This window comes from Myripristis murdjan, chromosome 24 (genome assembly GCF_902150065.1).
Source record: "Myripristis murdjan chromosome 24, fMyrMur1.1, whole genome shotgun sequence".
NCBI lineage: Eukaryota > Metazoa > Chordata > Actinopteri > Holocentriformes > Holocentridae > Myripristis > Myripristis murdjan.
Window position 1 is genome coordinate 11,442,475 of NC_044003.1, and position 16,407 is coordinate 11,458,881.

Below are 16,407 nucleotides of genomic sequence, written 5' to 3' on the forward strand. Positions count from 1 at the left end.
GAGCTACACAAATGAATACCCATCCAGGCCCAGTGGACTGAGGGGAGACTGGAAACCTCGCTAAATCACACAGAAATTATCTGGGAAGATTTCACAAGGGGTAAGTGGGGAAATTTGGCTTAACCTTTAAGTTTCCTTAAGTTAGCCCCACTTAGCAGCAGTTAATGGAACAAAATGTGGGTTTAAGGTAAGAACTCAAAATATCATCCCTCATCTCTTGGCTCCAAGTGTTGAGAGCAGTTTCCATGCACTTATTTTGAAAGCTGTGACCCATAACTCGTAAGACATGCCTTCAGCAACACGCCCTAATAACTAAAACAGTACCTTGTGCTGGGATGTGTGTGTGTATGGATACTTGCATGCGTGTGTGACAGGTGATGTCTGCTGTATTTACGCTCCTCTGAGTTTTCCAGCATCTCGACGGAGTTTCCCAAGAAGTCACGTTTTGCAGCTGATTTCAGGCTGTTTCTTAACCTGCCTCTGTTCAGACAAGGCTGATTTACTTCACTCTGCGGGTTTTCCATTCTCTTGTGCGAGCATTACTCTATCAGCATCCAGCTCTGCTCCGCTCTGATCAACATCAGCCTAGCCTGATATTGCAATTGGAAACACATTTGCATGTAACGGGACAAGGCCAGCAAGTATGCATGCATGCATGCATGAACTCATACATAAACCACACAGACAAGATGCATATTCTGTACCTTATATGATGAGGAGATAATGGTATAAACATTCCCCAACAGGAATAAACACACCACATAGCAAAGCACCTGTGCACACTTCACATATGGGCCAGGATACGAGATGTCACAACCAGGCACATCCTTTATTTTATAAGTTCAAGTCCATGTTTACAATGACTCCCATGTGTGAGGTGATACTGTGAAATATTGGTCCCAAATCACTGTGCATCAGCTTCACCCCTCTACAGCTATGCACACAAACCCTTGATAGAGTTTGCATACAGTACCATTACCTATGTTCTCTGTATTTTCTCTTATTGGCAATTTTTTTCATTGAGAAATTTGGGATAACACTGTCAACACATATTCTGTCAACTGCAAAAGTCTACTTAGACTATTTAAGACAAACAAAAATACTTTCAGGATGTTCACCGATTCATCAGCTAAATGTGTGGTTTATGGCTCTCGTACAGTGAATCTGTTCATAACATCACACTTTGTTGGGTGTATTGTATTGGGAACGGTTCGTTTTCGCACCGGATTGAGCGGTTCAGTTTTTTACGGCTCAGTTTTACACCACTAATACATGCAATATACACAAATGCGCACACAGTTTTTACCTAGAGTTGGGCTTGAGATTCTCCACAGCCAGGTGCGTCCCACTGGAGGCACTGGAGGACCATCTGTTGTTGAGGACATCGTCGTATGAAGCGCTGTGGACCATATAGCCTGCAGGGACCAAGATAAAGCCAAAGGTGAAGATGTTAGTAAATGCAAAGGCTGCTAGATGTTAGAAACAGAGAATATGATAAATTGATCCTGGAGAAAAGTTAGAAAAAAAAGAGAGAGATCTACTGTTTTGAAGTGAAGCAAAAACATAGTCAATTTAATATCTCCAAAATACAGAGGATCTAGCCTGAAAAGGTGCCCATGTTGAGTCTACGTAAGATTTAAATGGCCTATTATTCTTTAAAAATGATCAAAAGTTATTTTATGCTGTGAATTATTTTCTAAGAATAGTTGCCACTTGTTTGAAATGGCGAATACTGCATTTTCAAGCTATAAAAGGAATAATGGGGGTGAAATAACATGGAAATGAGCAATCTGTCTTGAGAGCTGACGGAATGAGGGTCAGCACTCCCGTATACTTTTAACTGTGAAGAAAAACTGCAACCGTCACGCTTTCTGTAGCTCGCGCTGAACGCCTTCCAACCCGCCTGTCTGTCTATTTTATACCGCCTGTTTTCTCTCTCTCAATCACACTAATCCTGAAGAATCAGGCGAGTTTCCTGAGGTCACAGAGCCTTCGATCAATTCAATTTAAACCAACAAAAACCAGCTCCACCACACACACACACACACACACACACCAAACTACCAGTTGTTCCTGTTGGATACTGAGGGGTTTCTATTTTTGCTGGAGCCACACCAACACAGCTGGCTGCCGACAGGAGAAGAGAGTTATACTAGCACAGACACTTTTTTGTTTTCTTTCTCTCTGTTATTCATTCCTTCTCCAATCTACATTGTTAAATTGAGGTCTTGATAGAAGTATCACTGTATTCACTTGCCTTTGCCATCTTTATTGCATCTCTCTCTCTCTCTCTCTCTCTCTCTCTCTCTCTCTCTCTCTCTCTCTCTCTCTCTCTCTCTCTCTCTCTCTCTCTCTCTCTCTTTCTCTCTCTCTGTCTGTCTTTCTCTGTTGCTCTCTTTCACTCTGCCTGTCTCACATAAGAAGCTCACATTACTGAAGGGTAATGGAGTTTGTGGATAACTGAGTTTGAATTACAGTAAATTACATTTGTGGCTTCTTATGATACATTGTCTAACTGCATAAAAACACGTTGTGTCTATCTCCAATCTACAGTAATACTACAAACCAGGAATTGTGCGACCACCATAATAAATAAACAGACAAGTATGTGGTTCAAATATGTGTGATTAATATGTCTTTCCCCTCTGGCACTGGATATGGTAAACCAGCAAATCTGGCACCTACAATAAGCAAGATATAACAAATCCACAAACAAGTATTTGCTCGCACTATTTGACTTTGGTCTGGAAATATATGGAAAATTGGCGAAAAGTCCAGACAAAATGTAATTAAGGGGGAAAAAAATACAATGAAAATGATACAGAGGGTGTTCAGATAGTGCGCGAGATTGGGAGAAACACCAGGGAGAACAGCTGGAAAGAGAGAGAGGAAGAAAAGGCTGATGACGGTATAGACCATCTATCTGTTTTACACATCAGAGGGGAGAGCGGCCCACAGCACGACCAGGAGCTTGTGTCGGCCTGCCAAAGACAACACACTGCTTCTCCAGCTTTGCAGACCGCTATCACCGATCGGCCGCTCTCCACCTTACCCCATACAGTTCCCCACTAACCTCAGCTCCCTCTCTGGGCCACATCTTCCCTCTGTCTCTCTCTAAGTTTAAGGCATTTTGTTTTTCCCTGAGTGACTCTGAGGGAGATGATGACAGTAAACTCCTGGAGCGATTTCCCACAATCTGACTCAGGGCAGACTCTCATGGGACATGTTCAAAGTTTTAACGTCTGTGAACCGTTGAACCACGAAAGATGAGAGAGTCACAAAAGTTGATAAAACATAATCAGATCATATCCTTGGCTATCCTAGGCAAGATTTTTTTTTATTATTATTATTAAATGTAAAAACACACCTGTCTCATCAGTCTGAATCACCAAGAGGGGCTTCGACAGAGCGTTGTATTTGCACTAAATGAGACCCCAATTATTTACCCTCATGAAATGCTAGTGCCAGTTTATAGTGAAGTTTACTGCTGCCACAACAATAGCTGTGTTTAGAGACTGCCTCCTTCAAAGGACACAGTCCGCCAAGGTGTGCTCTACAGAGGACTCACTAAACCTTCTAGTTTTCTAATTTGCTAGTTGGGATGGTCTATTGTGGATTTCCATAGAGTCAGTGAGTGTTCGAACCCCTGGCCTCACGACATGATAAGGAGGTCAGCGTTCTACAACAGGGTACGCTGACACTTAAAAAAAAAAAACGGATTGAACTAAAATTTCAAGTGGAGCATCCATCAGTGAGTCCTAGATCGGAACCGGACGATTCCACGCCAGATAAAGCAAAGTGCTGTGGTCGTTTTGTTTGCTTTCCCTGCAAAAATTTGTGCAGAATTCGGGATACAGATGAAGGCAAGTGATGCACCAGCTGTGTCCTCCAAATTCTGCTTAAAGAGGGCTTCATATCTGGGATGCATTCACAGTTTGGACAGTTTGGACTGAAACAGCCTTGTCTACGATGTATGCGGAACTGAAATGTGACCTTCCAACGAGGCAGCCCCTGAATTGGGACACAGCTAGTAAGTCATCTCAATAATAAATTAATTTTTTCAAACAGTGCAGTGTGCAAAGAGAAGTGGAGATTTGAAATGACCTAAGGCATTTCTTACCTGACACCATGTCGTCCTTCAGTGGGCGGGCCCAGTCTAGGATTACAAACGAATGGCAGCCTTCCATGGCAACCACGGTGATGTTGTGGGGCTTGTTCTTGGGAGGCTGCTTCTGATTGGAGCTCAAGCTGTCCTTGTCCATCAGGCCCTGCAGAACGTCGACCTGAAGATACTCCAGAGCCTCCGTCAAGGAGCAAGGAGCACCGGGGTCCTTCCGGATGTAGTTCACATAGGGAGCTGACGGGAGGACAGAAAATATGAGCAACAGGAGAGATTATCTGAATATGAGGCAGACATTTCCCCGTATATGTTCTACAATATCTTCACTGTGTACGTTCCAGTTTTTATGTTTGATTTTTCTTATTTTTAACGATTCTTGACTTCAATAGGGCAAAGATGGATAAATAAAGGAAGGTTGAATATCTTTTCAGCATATGCCTTTTATTATCATTTATTATTTCAGCTCTGAGGCCAAGAAATAGATATTTCCAGTACTCATTCATTTTTAAAACAACTGGCCTGTTGTGAGTCTTTTTTTTTTTTTTTTTTTTTTTTTTTTTGAGAAACTGAGAGGGAATCAGAGAAGTTCATGGGATTGTCTTCTCCTATCTCGCTCCTCCTCCCCTGCCTGTCTTGTCTTTTTTTTTTTTTTTTCCGTGTCTTTGGGAGTGCCAGCTGGACCTACAGCTGTGAATACTTCAGATATCCCACAATTCCTGGTCTGACTGGGATTTGGAGGGAACACTGGAGCCTGGAGTTGCTCCCACCTCCCCAGATGATGGGGCCTCTTCACAGTCCAAGACTCTAACACGTGTCAGTATCCATCTACACATTAACACACACAGTCTGCACGGGTTCAGACCATCACAGACACCTAATGTACGTGTATATGCCGAGTCATATGGCTTATACATTTATGCACTTATGCATTCATATGTCAAAATGTATGATCTGTCTGCACGGCGGGGAGATTTATGTGTGTGCCTGTGCCTATACACACGGTGCTGTTTGGCCTCATTTTTCTGCAGCATTCACGCATCCATATGTTTGACCTGGATCTGTGCAAGCTCTTGGAATTTGAAGAACCAGATGGATAGCTTTTGTCATGTGCCCTTATTTTTCATTTATTTATTTTTTTTTTTTTTAAATGCTGGAGACATTTTGTCTTCTTTTGCTCACTGAAACATCCACTATCTAAACACAACACACCCAAAACAACTCAAAAGACCTGCTTGAGCTGTACTTTGGTTAAAAAAGACATAAATAATTATTCGTGCACAAAATTCAAGTTGTGCTAATTGGGTTGGGTTTACTGTATCAGGACAGGTCAGATAGTTACAGATGTCATCCAGAAAAACATAATAAATTCACTTTTATTGTGTTGTCCACAGTGGCACTCCACCCATCTGAGACTCCGAGTGGATTTGCACAACTGGCCAGAATTATGAGTAAATACATACTGACCCATGTCTGCTGCAGGCCACATTCAGTCAATCCAAACAAGGCTGGGTTGATAAAGAGACAAAGTGAAGTCTCCGCCAGTTACTTAATGCAGAGCATGTCAGCAGACTGGCGGGCTGCTAAACTGGATATAAAATATTAAACTCATAAATAGGACTGAGGATGTCTTTTCATCAAGTCAACACAGACTCTTCTCTCTGTGCTGAGGTCTGCAGCCTTAGCTCTCATATTAGCCCTTCTGCTTTTCTGTTCTTGCTCATTTCATCTTGGGAATGTAATCATTTTCAGATGACTCGATGTGTGGCTTCTTATCACGAGATATCACTGTTTACCAAGATAGATGGTGTCCAGAATAAGCTCTGTAATTGTCCCACAGTTGGCTCTGGCACAGATGATGCTGGAATTTCTAACCCTAGCACTGATAAAGATGCATCTATAAAAAAATCGTCTAACAAGACTCATAAATGCCTGTGGTAAGTTGTACATTTTCAGTCAAATCCATGATACTTGGGTCATTACTCAAAGTTTTATCTGCGCTCTTACTGGCGATGCTTATGGGCCTATTCACATACCAAACCATAAAGATAACGATAACTGTAACAAGAGTTGTTCTGTTCTAACGTCTTGAGTTTCCACTGCAACCGTGACAATAAAATAAAGCAAAATCAAAAAGATCGCTAGAATTGTACTTTTGTTTTGATATCAGAGTTAGTCTTCAGATGTAAAGACAACAGTAAAACCTCTTGTTCCCATCCAGTTGAATTTCAGCTCAAAGAAAGAGGGAGACGGGCAAATTTAGCGTCTGACTGCAGTGATGGTTCAGTGTCAGTTCAAGGCTGTTAGGGGCTCTGACATTATCAGCAGTCAGACTTTGAGTAGATTGCTGGTTTTATTCCTATCCAGAGAATTTTTTGGTCTGTTTGGTCTGCATCCAGATGAGGTGATATGGTTGCAGAGGCCAAAGCAAGCATTTCACACCAGTTAAAGAGGTGGCAGGAGGCCTCAGTATACTTGGCTCTGCAAGAGTCCCCGAATGTCCTCAGAAAACCTTGGTGCTATTGAACCATGTAAGGTGAGATGGAAGCCATTCAAACCAACTGTTCGGATTAAGACCATCATATTGTTATTGTACACAAGAGAACTGTTATTTTTTTGTTGTTTTTTGTTTTTTGATTTGCAAAGCTCTCCTAAGAATTATGCATGCATAGCCGCCTCTGTATTAATATTTCTGCAAAAATGGCCCAAGTAAAGGGGGTAAATGCTTTGCTCATAAGCCTTTCAGCAGTGTGCAAGGGGCACTGTATTTGTAATGGGTTGATATGCTTAAGATTTCCCGGACAGGGGCTGATTCCTTATGGAGGCTCTCCTATGAGATAAGAGAGATAATCTGCACAGACTGCATTAAAAACCCTTAACACATTACTATCCTGCGCATACCATGGCCACTTGCCAACAATGAAAAATCGGGAGATATAATTCATTTAGACAGTTATATTCTGCCTGCACTGTTTTTGTGCAGGTCAGACAGCCTAGCAGAGGAAATGCTACCATGCACATGACACGGCTTATGTAACTGAACTTGAGCATATGGCATTACGGTACATATCTACACAAAATAGCTTGGCTAGCTCAGCGATGGTGTGAACATTATGCCAGTCTTAACTGCTGGAAAATAATCACAGTAGTTTTGAAGCGATCAGTATTTTAAAGCTGACGGCTAAAGCAAAGCAGGCAAACATTGTTTAGTTTGTTGCTGTTTGAAAGTTTTTGGCCAGGTTATGAATTTAGAGCAATGATTAATTAAACTCGAGATGGATGATGTGTTCACTACATGATTTGAACACACACCCTCCAGCCAATCAGAAACAGGTATTCACATAGATCATGGCATAAGCTACTACATAGAAATTGATGGTGAATGTATAAACACACATTAGTATTTACTACACCACTGTCAGTGAATCAGAGTACTGTGAGTACTACAATGTATGCTCTTTGTGATACATGGTAGTGAGATACTACATTTTATTGTGAGATACTACATTTTACTCTACTATTTGACTTGGAAAATAAAGCGAATATGATTCTGAAACAGAAGTCAGTTCAGGTTATCATCCATCAGCCGTGCTAAAAGGGTAACACTGCTCGTGTTTTTGATCGTCGTGCCAGACCAACACAGAGATTCTCTGACTGAACATTTTTCTTGGCCTGGTATTGTTAATGTAAATTATACGAGGCTGTCCGATACTGTGAATATATTATGGAATGAAAGTAAGTGTGAGCCAAAATAGACATCCAAATTTATTTCTCTTCCGTGACAGAGAACAGAATGCATATCACCCTATCATTATTTACAGCACTGAGACACGTCAGCACGTATATACACATGCACACGCATACACACAAACCCGCACACACACACACACAAAACATGTGATACTCAGCACTGAAGCATGTATGGTTAATCATGCTCTTAGACTCGTAGTTTTGCAGTCGGAGCCATATGCCATATTTTATTCTGTCAGGTCAGATAAAAATAATATCTCTTATTCTCTCTCTCTCTCTCTCTCTCTCTCCTCTCTCTCTCTCTCTCTCTCTCTCTCTCTCTCTCTCTCTCTCTCTCTCTCTCTCTCTCTCTCTCTCTCCTCTCTCTCTCTCTCTCTCCCCCTCTCTATCTCTCTCTTTGTGTCTCTCTGTCTCTCTATTATTCTGGTCTGTCTGTTTCTGGCATTTAGACTAATCTCACAGGAGCTTCCCCCCAAAAGAGTGCAACCTCTTGCTACTTGAGACGAGCATAGAAGGAGAAGGATGGTTTTTCATCCATTAAGTGAAAGAATGAGTTACTGTATATCTGAGGAGGTGAAGGTCCTCTTACAAACAGATCCATCATGCACAATGGGGGATATGATATTTAACCTGAAGTCTGGGGTCCGAGCTGCATATAGCAAGGCTAAAGGGATTCAAAATCATCGTGTGTGGCAGACAGAAGAGGAAGAGGTGGTAGGGTGTGATGGCTACTGAATAGGGCACATTTGTGCCAGCATGAACTCACAAACATACATGAACATTAACATAAGTCAGTGAACAGACACAGTGATTTCTCCTATATTCCTTAAAGGCCGGCTTCACATGCTGCAACTGTAATACAACTTCAGCTCCATGCGCTGGAGTGATGAAGGGGAATCATCCAATGAAAATTACAGCCTGTTTGAATTATCAATTGCAATGTTCTGTATGGATTTACTGACAGAGCAAATCTAAAAGTTTGATTTGCAACCTGCAACATTCAAGGCCTTTAGGTGCATGTTGGAAATACTACGCAAGTCAGAAATTCAGACGTTTCTGAATTTCTGAGATGTGAAGTTTTGTTGTCAGCAAGCCTATCTGACTTCTCTACTCTGCGTTTTGAAGCCTAGAAAACAACTTTTTATGATGCTTTTCCTCTACAGTTGTATAAAACCCATGGAAAAAAGATTTCTAATGACATCCATGTCCAGTGCTTGAAGCTCATACACTTGTACAAGCTTCCTGCATGGACTTGAAGGCAGTAAGTATAAAAACCCAGTCTTACGGTACCTGTGAATCGTTTCTTGCCAGTGAGGTCAAACTCAGATGAAGGGCTGTTGTTGAAGGGTCTGTTGTCTGGCACTGGAGTCCAGGCCTCCCTGGAAGTGGTGGTGGTGGGTGGCAGCAGGGTGGTCTGGTCAAATAACTCATCTAGCAACAAAACAATAAAAACGCATGAGTGAGCTTTTGACTGAAATTCACTTTCTGTGTTTGCAGGCTGATTAAATCCCATGCAGCTGTGTTTCAGTAATCCATAGTAATTGTCACCACAAGTGCCATGAAATTTAGGGGCGTCAAAGAGATTTAATTGATTTCGGGCAACTGTATGATCTCACTGGAAACAACCCTATTTCCCTTGAACACCAAAGCCATCTTATTCTTATGTAATGTATTGCTACCCATATTTTCCAAGTGGGGCAGGGAGGGGTGAGGGTGGGGGAGTCAAGCGGGGTGGGCTTGAAGATGACAGCCATTTTGCAACCGACTGCTATAAGGCAGACACTCTCCAAGCCTGACATATGTGTAAGGATTCAGTGAGTGAAATTGAATTAGTTCCTTCCACTTCCATCACTGTTTTTCTTTTTCCTTACTCAGCACCAATGGACCTTGGCATTACATCATGGTCCAAACAAACATTTTGTACACAAGCACACAGCTTTGAGCCATGGCAGGAGAATTGCTAAGAAAATAATCTGAGGCTTTTCTCGCAAAAAGAAAAAAAAAAAAAGTCCAGTGCTGCTCACAGGCAATAGATTCCTTGAGTCATCCAAACACCTGCAGTGAAATTACAAAGAAAACCGACAACCAAACATCAAGGTGCATGCAGATTTCCATTCTGCGAGTGTTCGAGTGAAGCCAGCATCCATCCATTACATTTCAAAACAACATTAAGACCTGCAAATACATCACATTAAGTTACAAACCAGGGCATTCTCTCTGGGTTAGTAATGCTTTTCACAGGCAGTGTGGGTCCAGTTTTCGGGATGAAAGAGATTAAAAACAGCCCGCTATGGAAAAGGTCCAAAACCCCAACGCTGAAACAAACCCAAACAAAACAAATGCACAAGAACAGAAATAAATTGAGGACCACAGGCAAAGCAAGGCAAGGCAGAAGAGAGAGGAGGAGCTCGCAAACAGATGAGTTGATAGACAAACATTCAGCAGTCAATAAACAAACAGTACAGTCCATTCCAGCCTGGTGGCGGTAGGTAGGTAGGTTGGTGCATAGCCATACTCAGCCAATACCTTTCTTAAGAGCTAAAGCATCGGGCACCACGGCCCCTGTAACCATGTAGTCCACCTCCATTCCTGAGGATTCCTCTGTCAGAGAAGTACGACAAGCTGTGGCATCAGTCTCACACAACAATTTACACATTTCTGACCTGGCACACACACACACACACACTCATATGCATACAGATACATACACAAACACATTGACACCAGCCCTCACACATACCCTTTAACAACAACAAAATAAAACCCACGCAAAGCTGGTTTACATTTCACAAACTATATAACGCCTAATGAGGCAAATCCTATATTCAAAATGCAAAGTCGGAGTTGAAATGCGTTTTAAAAGCCCTACTGGCACTGATTTTCCCTGTTTAGACTTTACAAGGAAACATAATACCAACTGTCTGAGTTTGCCTTTGTGTGGGTTTGTTTGAGGCTGTATGTGCCGTGTTGGACTAATAGCATGTATGGTGAATATAGGGCTGCGGTTAGCTGTTATAGGGCTCTATAGGTCTTCGACAGTCTTATGTCATAGCATCTGTGAATGTAATGGCTGCAGTTGCAAATGTCTGGAGTAGAAAATTTCAGGCTTAAGATCCAATTATTTAGATTATTTTGAATTTGACTGAGTTAAGTTTTAGTTAATAATCTAGATTTTGTTTCATTGCATTTTTTCTCTTGTTTGTGGTGTTATTTTGCTGCAAATATTCAAATTCTTGTTATTTAGAATTTGTGATTATAGAATTGTTTTAATTTTAAAATTTCACTTTGTTCCATTTGTGAAGTTACTGTACTTTCAGGCAAATATAATAACCTAGAATCTGTGTGCATTCATTTTTCAGCATATTTCCATGCCTAGTGTGTATAGTGTGGTAACACTGATGGCAGTGTGCAACTGACAGTCCGGGGAGTGTGTTTAAACCAGCATTATTCTGACCACAGCCAGACCCCAGATGTGGAGTCTTACATGTGGTTACTGTGGTCTCACATAGACACACACATCTACACACACTCAGACCAGATCATACCGAGTTATAGGACTCTGTGGATACAGACAGGAAACACTTAAAGCCTTGGACGGGATGGATATGACAAACAATACAATTGAGAGATTTAGTGAAGTCATACTTATTTCTGTTCACTATTCTGGCTCTCAAATGCTTCACTCAATGTTTTGACTAAGAAAACAGAGAAGCCATGTAGGCAGGGGCAGCATTTGTCAGGTAGAGGAAACTGTAAGAATTTGTACCATTCCTGTACCGCAAATCCCTATTTAAAGCCATCTCTGAAAGTCCTGAAAGTCCCTTCTCTCAGAGGCTCACCTTCTGGATAACAGTCCAATATTCCATCTGGATCCAGCACTGGATACCCATATTCATCTGTTTTGGAGAAGGTGCCAGGTGGACAGGTTGGATAGGGCTGTGGAGTTGTAGACTCCTCTGTGGTCCATTCAGTGGTGGGTTCAGGTGTGGTGGTGGGAGCCATGGTGGTGGTAGTGGTGGTCCTATGGTGAGGCAGCTCCAAGCCAACCACAGGTTTCCCCCCAACGGTGAGGACTCTGTCTTTGGGGTTGATAACTGGCCGGCTGTCTCGTCCATGGCCAAACAGAGCTAGACCTTCCTGGTTTACCAGTGGACTGCCCATATGGTCTGGTGATAAGTTGGGGAAATTGAAAATGTATTATTTTATCTGGTGATGTAAGACAAAACTCCACCAAATCTGCATCAGATTTAACCTAATACTGTTATGTCCAATCAAGCTTTCCTGCCTTGCTTATAAAAGATTATTAGTCAAAATTTTTGTACTTACAAATCAAAGCCATAGTTATAGCTAACTTTTATTTGTTGTTAAGCTTTTAGTTATCAAAGGAATACAAAAGTAATAGTTAAGTAATAAAAATGCAGACAACAAAATCATTCAGTGATAATAGGCAACTAGCAGTATGTAAACTAAGACCACATGGCCTTTTACTCATAATAAGTTGCTTGGGGGGTTATTATATGACTTGTAGATTAAGCCATTTTGTAAATGACATATTTTTGGAACTGTTTCATGTGAGCAACCACAAATTCACAGTGATTTTTGGTACAGAGTATCCCAATTATTTCCTATGGAAACAAACCACACACCAACTATTGTGGGCATAGAGAGTTATGTGAAAGGTTTCTGTGCCTATGTGTGGTGTATAATAGTTTATGTAGATTTCTCTGACATGAAACTGCCAGAGTTAGTGATTAAAACATTTATCATTTAGCTGTAGAGCTACCACAAATACTCATTTTCAAATTTTTGCCTTCGTATGCCAAAGAATTAACATAGCATAAATCACCCTGTAAAGCACTTAAGTTTCAGCAGTACTCCTACTGAAATGTAATACAAGAGGAAGTGCAGAATTTTACCAAAAATTGTGCGTCCATCCTCGCCAAGCACCACTCTCCTGGGTCGTCCCTCGGAGTCCTGAAGAATTTTTCCCTCCTCATTCATCAGGACCCCCTTGTCTAAGTCCACAACCTGGAGAAATGGAAATGCTTTCAAATTATCTCTATAAAACCCAAATGTAGCCTACATTGTTACCCTATTTTTATTCTTCTGGGATTTAGTGAACTATCCCAACTTGTAAATACAGAACCTTAGTGAACAGAAAACATTTGATTGCTACTGTACTATATTACTACTGTATTAATATGTGTAGCATTAAAAAAACAACATTGGAAGGATAAAGCACAAAGCATTAAGCATTTTTGGCTATAATCTAATGTCACAGAGTAGTATTCAAATTCTAACTTATCTAAAAGTGCACTGAAATTTATTGTACCTGGCTGTTTGGCTCAAAGATGCAAGAATACTGTTAATGGTGTAAGACTACAATTACGATTATATGCCATCTATTACACTTACCCATTTGGTTCCATCAGGCCCAGTGATGAACTTCTGACCAGTGGACTTCTTGCCATTTGAGGAGTCTTTGTCATTTGTTGCTGTAAGGTTGGGACGTCCATTTTTACCTGATTGATTGATTTAGAGGGATTAATCAAAAACCGAAGTAGTTTGTGGTAGGCTGTAATTGTTATCTACACTGCAAAAAATCATAACTTAGTCTTACTCATGCAAACTCTTGCACCTTTTGAGTAACACTTGATGTTATGATGATGCAACAACTTTCACCCATCAGCACAGACATCAATGCACTTTACCATTTCCATAGCCAGGTTTGAGCCCTCCTCCATTAGTGGGTTTCCCTCTGAGACTGGGGTGGCGAGTCCTAGTTCCCTGGCCCCTAAAGCTGTCTCTAGATGTAGATGAAAATGACGGTGAAGATGAGGATGAGGATGAAGATGATGATAGAGAAGGTGAAGACGATGACGATGAGGACTGAGACGTCCCTCCATTCGATCCTCCTGCCCTTGTTGTACTAGTACCGCTGCCAACCCCACGATCTGAGGTGAATCCCGTCCGGGGCTGGTTTGAGGATGAAGACGAGGAGGCAGATGATGATGAAGAGGATGATGAAGAAGAATCAGAAGGTGAGGAACCTGACCTTGAGGTCTGTGCTGGTTGTACTCTGAAATTTAACCTACCAGCACCAGACTGCCTGCTAGCCAGCACAGGAGAGCGTACCCTCCCATTGGATCCTACAACAGGACGCCGGTGATATGGAGGGTTGGCGGAGGATGAGTCGGTCCTAGTCCTGGGTGAAGTTTCCTTTCTATCCACACTTTCGTTATCCTCCACTGTTCTATGAGGCTTAACTGAAGTTAAAGTAGTGGTTTTGGGGGCTGCAGTGGGGTCTGGGACTTTTTCATTTCTGTTATTGGCTTCTCTACTTCTCTCAGAGAGATAATCCTCATCGTGATCGTTAATATTATCATTAGAGGTTCCTCTAGGGATGGGCTCACTGGAGTCTCTGTGTCCACTTGAGGAATGATGAGAATTATGATTTGAAGATGTAGAAGGTGAAAAACGGGGAGAAGAAGAAGACGAAGAAGACGAAGAAGAAGACGAAGAAGAAGACGAAGAAGAAGAAGAAGAAGAAGAAGAAGAAGAAGAGGAAGCAGCAGCAGAAGAAGAAGAGGTAGTTGGGTGTCTTGATCCACTAAAATCTGTATTCCTGTTGGTCAAGGAGGGCTTATATGAACCCGTCCCCATCCCATTCTTCAGTGGGTCATGGCTCTCAGGTTTGTTCAGATCTTCAGTGGTCTCCTGTATAGAGGACACTCCTGCAGCACCGGTGGCCCCTGAGACCCTGGTGGGTGTCCCCCTCAAAATGGGCCTACCTGCCCCCATGGAGGATGATGTCCTGCTTGAGGGGACCCTACTCTCTGGTCTGGGAAATGTGACCCTTGTACCTGTAGTAAACCTGCCTGGGTAACGACTAGCAAGCCAAGGGAATCTTTCAAGAAGAGAGGGGCTTATTCTGGAAGAAACAACAACAGGTTTTTCATTGTTGCTTTCCTTTTCCCCTTCTTCATTCCCCTTCTCCTCTGTAGGTTGTGTGTGTGCATTAGATGTGGTGGAATGGGGGCTAGAGGTCAGCTCCTCATCTTTTGCAGCCTCTGCTTCTGCATTTTTTTGGGTACTGTGGTCCTCTCCTTCCCTGTATGTTGTGTCTTGCTCAGTTGCCGTGCGTGAGCTGTGTGAATTGTGTGTGTAGCGTGAAGCTACAGGGTTGTAAGATCCTCTATGTGACCTTGACTCAGAGTCTGATGTGTCTGATGTGGAGGGGTTCTGTGATCCACTCTGTGAAGTGAATGGGTGTGTGGCTGGACTGTGTGTATCTGAAACTGTGGGACTGTGTGATCGGGACTGAGAAGAGGACTGTGATGTATCTGAGTTATGTGTATTTGATGTTGCTTGTCTGTGGGACTCGCTTCCTGAGGTGGACCTGGACGTTGGAGAACTGAAAGTGTTTGATGTTTCTTGGCTCTGTGTTCTGCTTGGTAAATTGGACTGGGAAGAGGCTGTTGAAGTTGATCCAGCTTTGTGACCATTAAGGATTCGAGTGGGATTATTTCTTGAGAGAATTCCAGGATTTCTGCGATAACCGTATTTGGATCCATAGCCAGACCCATTGGTGCGCCCTGCGGCAGAAGAACCTCGGCCTGTGGGTGGTGCCTCTGTCTGAGGCTGTGAGCTGGTCTGCTTGGGAGCAGGAGTGGAGGATTTTGTTATACTGGACTGACTGTTGGTGTTTTTTCTGTCTGGGTATATGGAAGCCGTATGGTCCCTTCTATTAGCTGCTGACTCTTGGGTATGTGAGGGAGAGGAGGATGAGGTAGCAGAAGATGAGGATGAAGAGGATGAAGAGGATGAAGTGGAACTTGATGACAATGATGAAGATGAGGAAGAAGATGAAGGGGAGGAGGAAGCGGAGGAGGCGGAAGAAGAGGAAGAAGAGGAAGAAGAGGAAGAAGAAGCCTTAGATCCTGGTCTTTGATGGACCCGGATCTTAATTGGCCTTCTGGGAGGTGGTTTGGGGGGGTTAGAGGCAGCTTTCGTTGGGGAGGGAGTCACAACTTTGAGACTGGGTGTCTGTGGCTTGTTCTCTTTGTCATATCCCGGTGTATCCTTAGATTCAGGGGAAACAACATCGTTGTCTGGTTCTTTTTTCTCCTCTACTGGTTCAGTGGGAATAATTTCCTCCGTTGGAGGTGGTGTGGTGGGTGTTTTCTCCTCTTCCTCGTCTTCCTCTGCCTCTCTGTCTCGTGTTCTCCCTCTGAATGAGCTGCCTTTGTTGCCTCCATCCCTCCTGACCGAGCTCCTCACTGAGGAGAAGATGCTGTGATAGGAGCGTGTCTGGGAGAGTGGACGGACCCGCCTGTTGGTAGGCGGAGCTGGGGTTGTCTGGGGGCGTACAGTTGGTTCTTCTGTCACCTCTGTTGATTGGAGTTCACTTTCGTCATCGTATCTGTCTTGCTTAGAGGGTGTGTGGCTTCTTCTGTGGCTGTGCTGGTTTTTCGAAGATGATGAGGCAGCACTGCTGGCTAGCAAGAGACAAAAAATGTTAGCTTTACAGAAGTTTCGAA

The 16,407-nt window shown here is 42.6% G+C and overlaps 1 protein-coding gene across 1 annotated transcript in view; it reads right to left on the reverse strand.

Annotated features, from left to right (window-relative positions):
* fndc1 (fibronectin type III domain containing 1) overlaps positions 1 to 16,407 on the reverse strand; it is a 42,886-nt gene that overhangs the window by 7,649 nt on the left and 18,830 nt on the right. The window contains exons 11-19 of the mRNA XM_030046557.1: positions 13,764 to 16,365; positions 13,579 to 13,661; positions 13,283 to 13,389; positions 12,784 to 12,895; positions 11,707 to 12,033; positions 10,394 to 10,468; positions 9,158 to 9,298; positions 4,121 to 4,357; positions 1,307 to 1,415 (exon numbers count right to left, since the gene is read on the reverse strand). Coding sequence (XP_029902417.1) covers positions 1,307 to 1,415; positions 4,121 to 4,357; positions 9,158 to 9,298; positions 10,394 to 10,468; positions 11,707 to 12,033; positions 12,784 to 12,895; positions 13,283 to 13,389; positions 13,579 to 13,661; positions 13,764 to 16,365 — 3,793 coding nt within the window. The remainder of the gene's footprint in view (positions 1 to 1,306; positions 1,416 to 4,120; positions 4,358 to 9,157; positions 9,299 to 10,393; positions 10,469 to 11,706; positions 12,034 to 12,783; positions 12,896 to 13,282; positions 13,390 to 13,578; positions 13,662 to 13,763; positions 16,366 to 16,407) is intronic.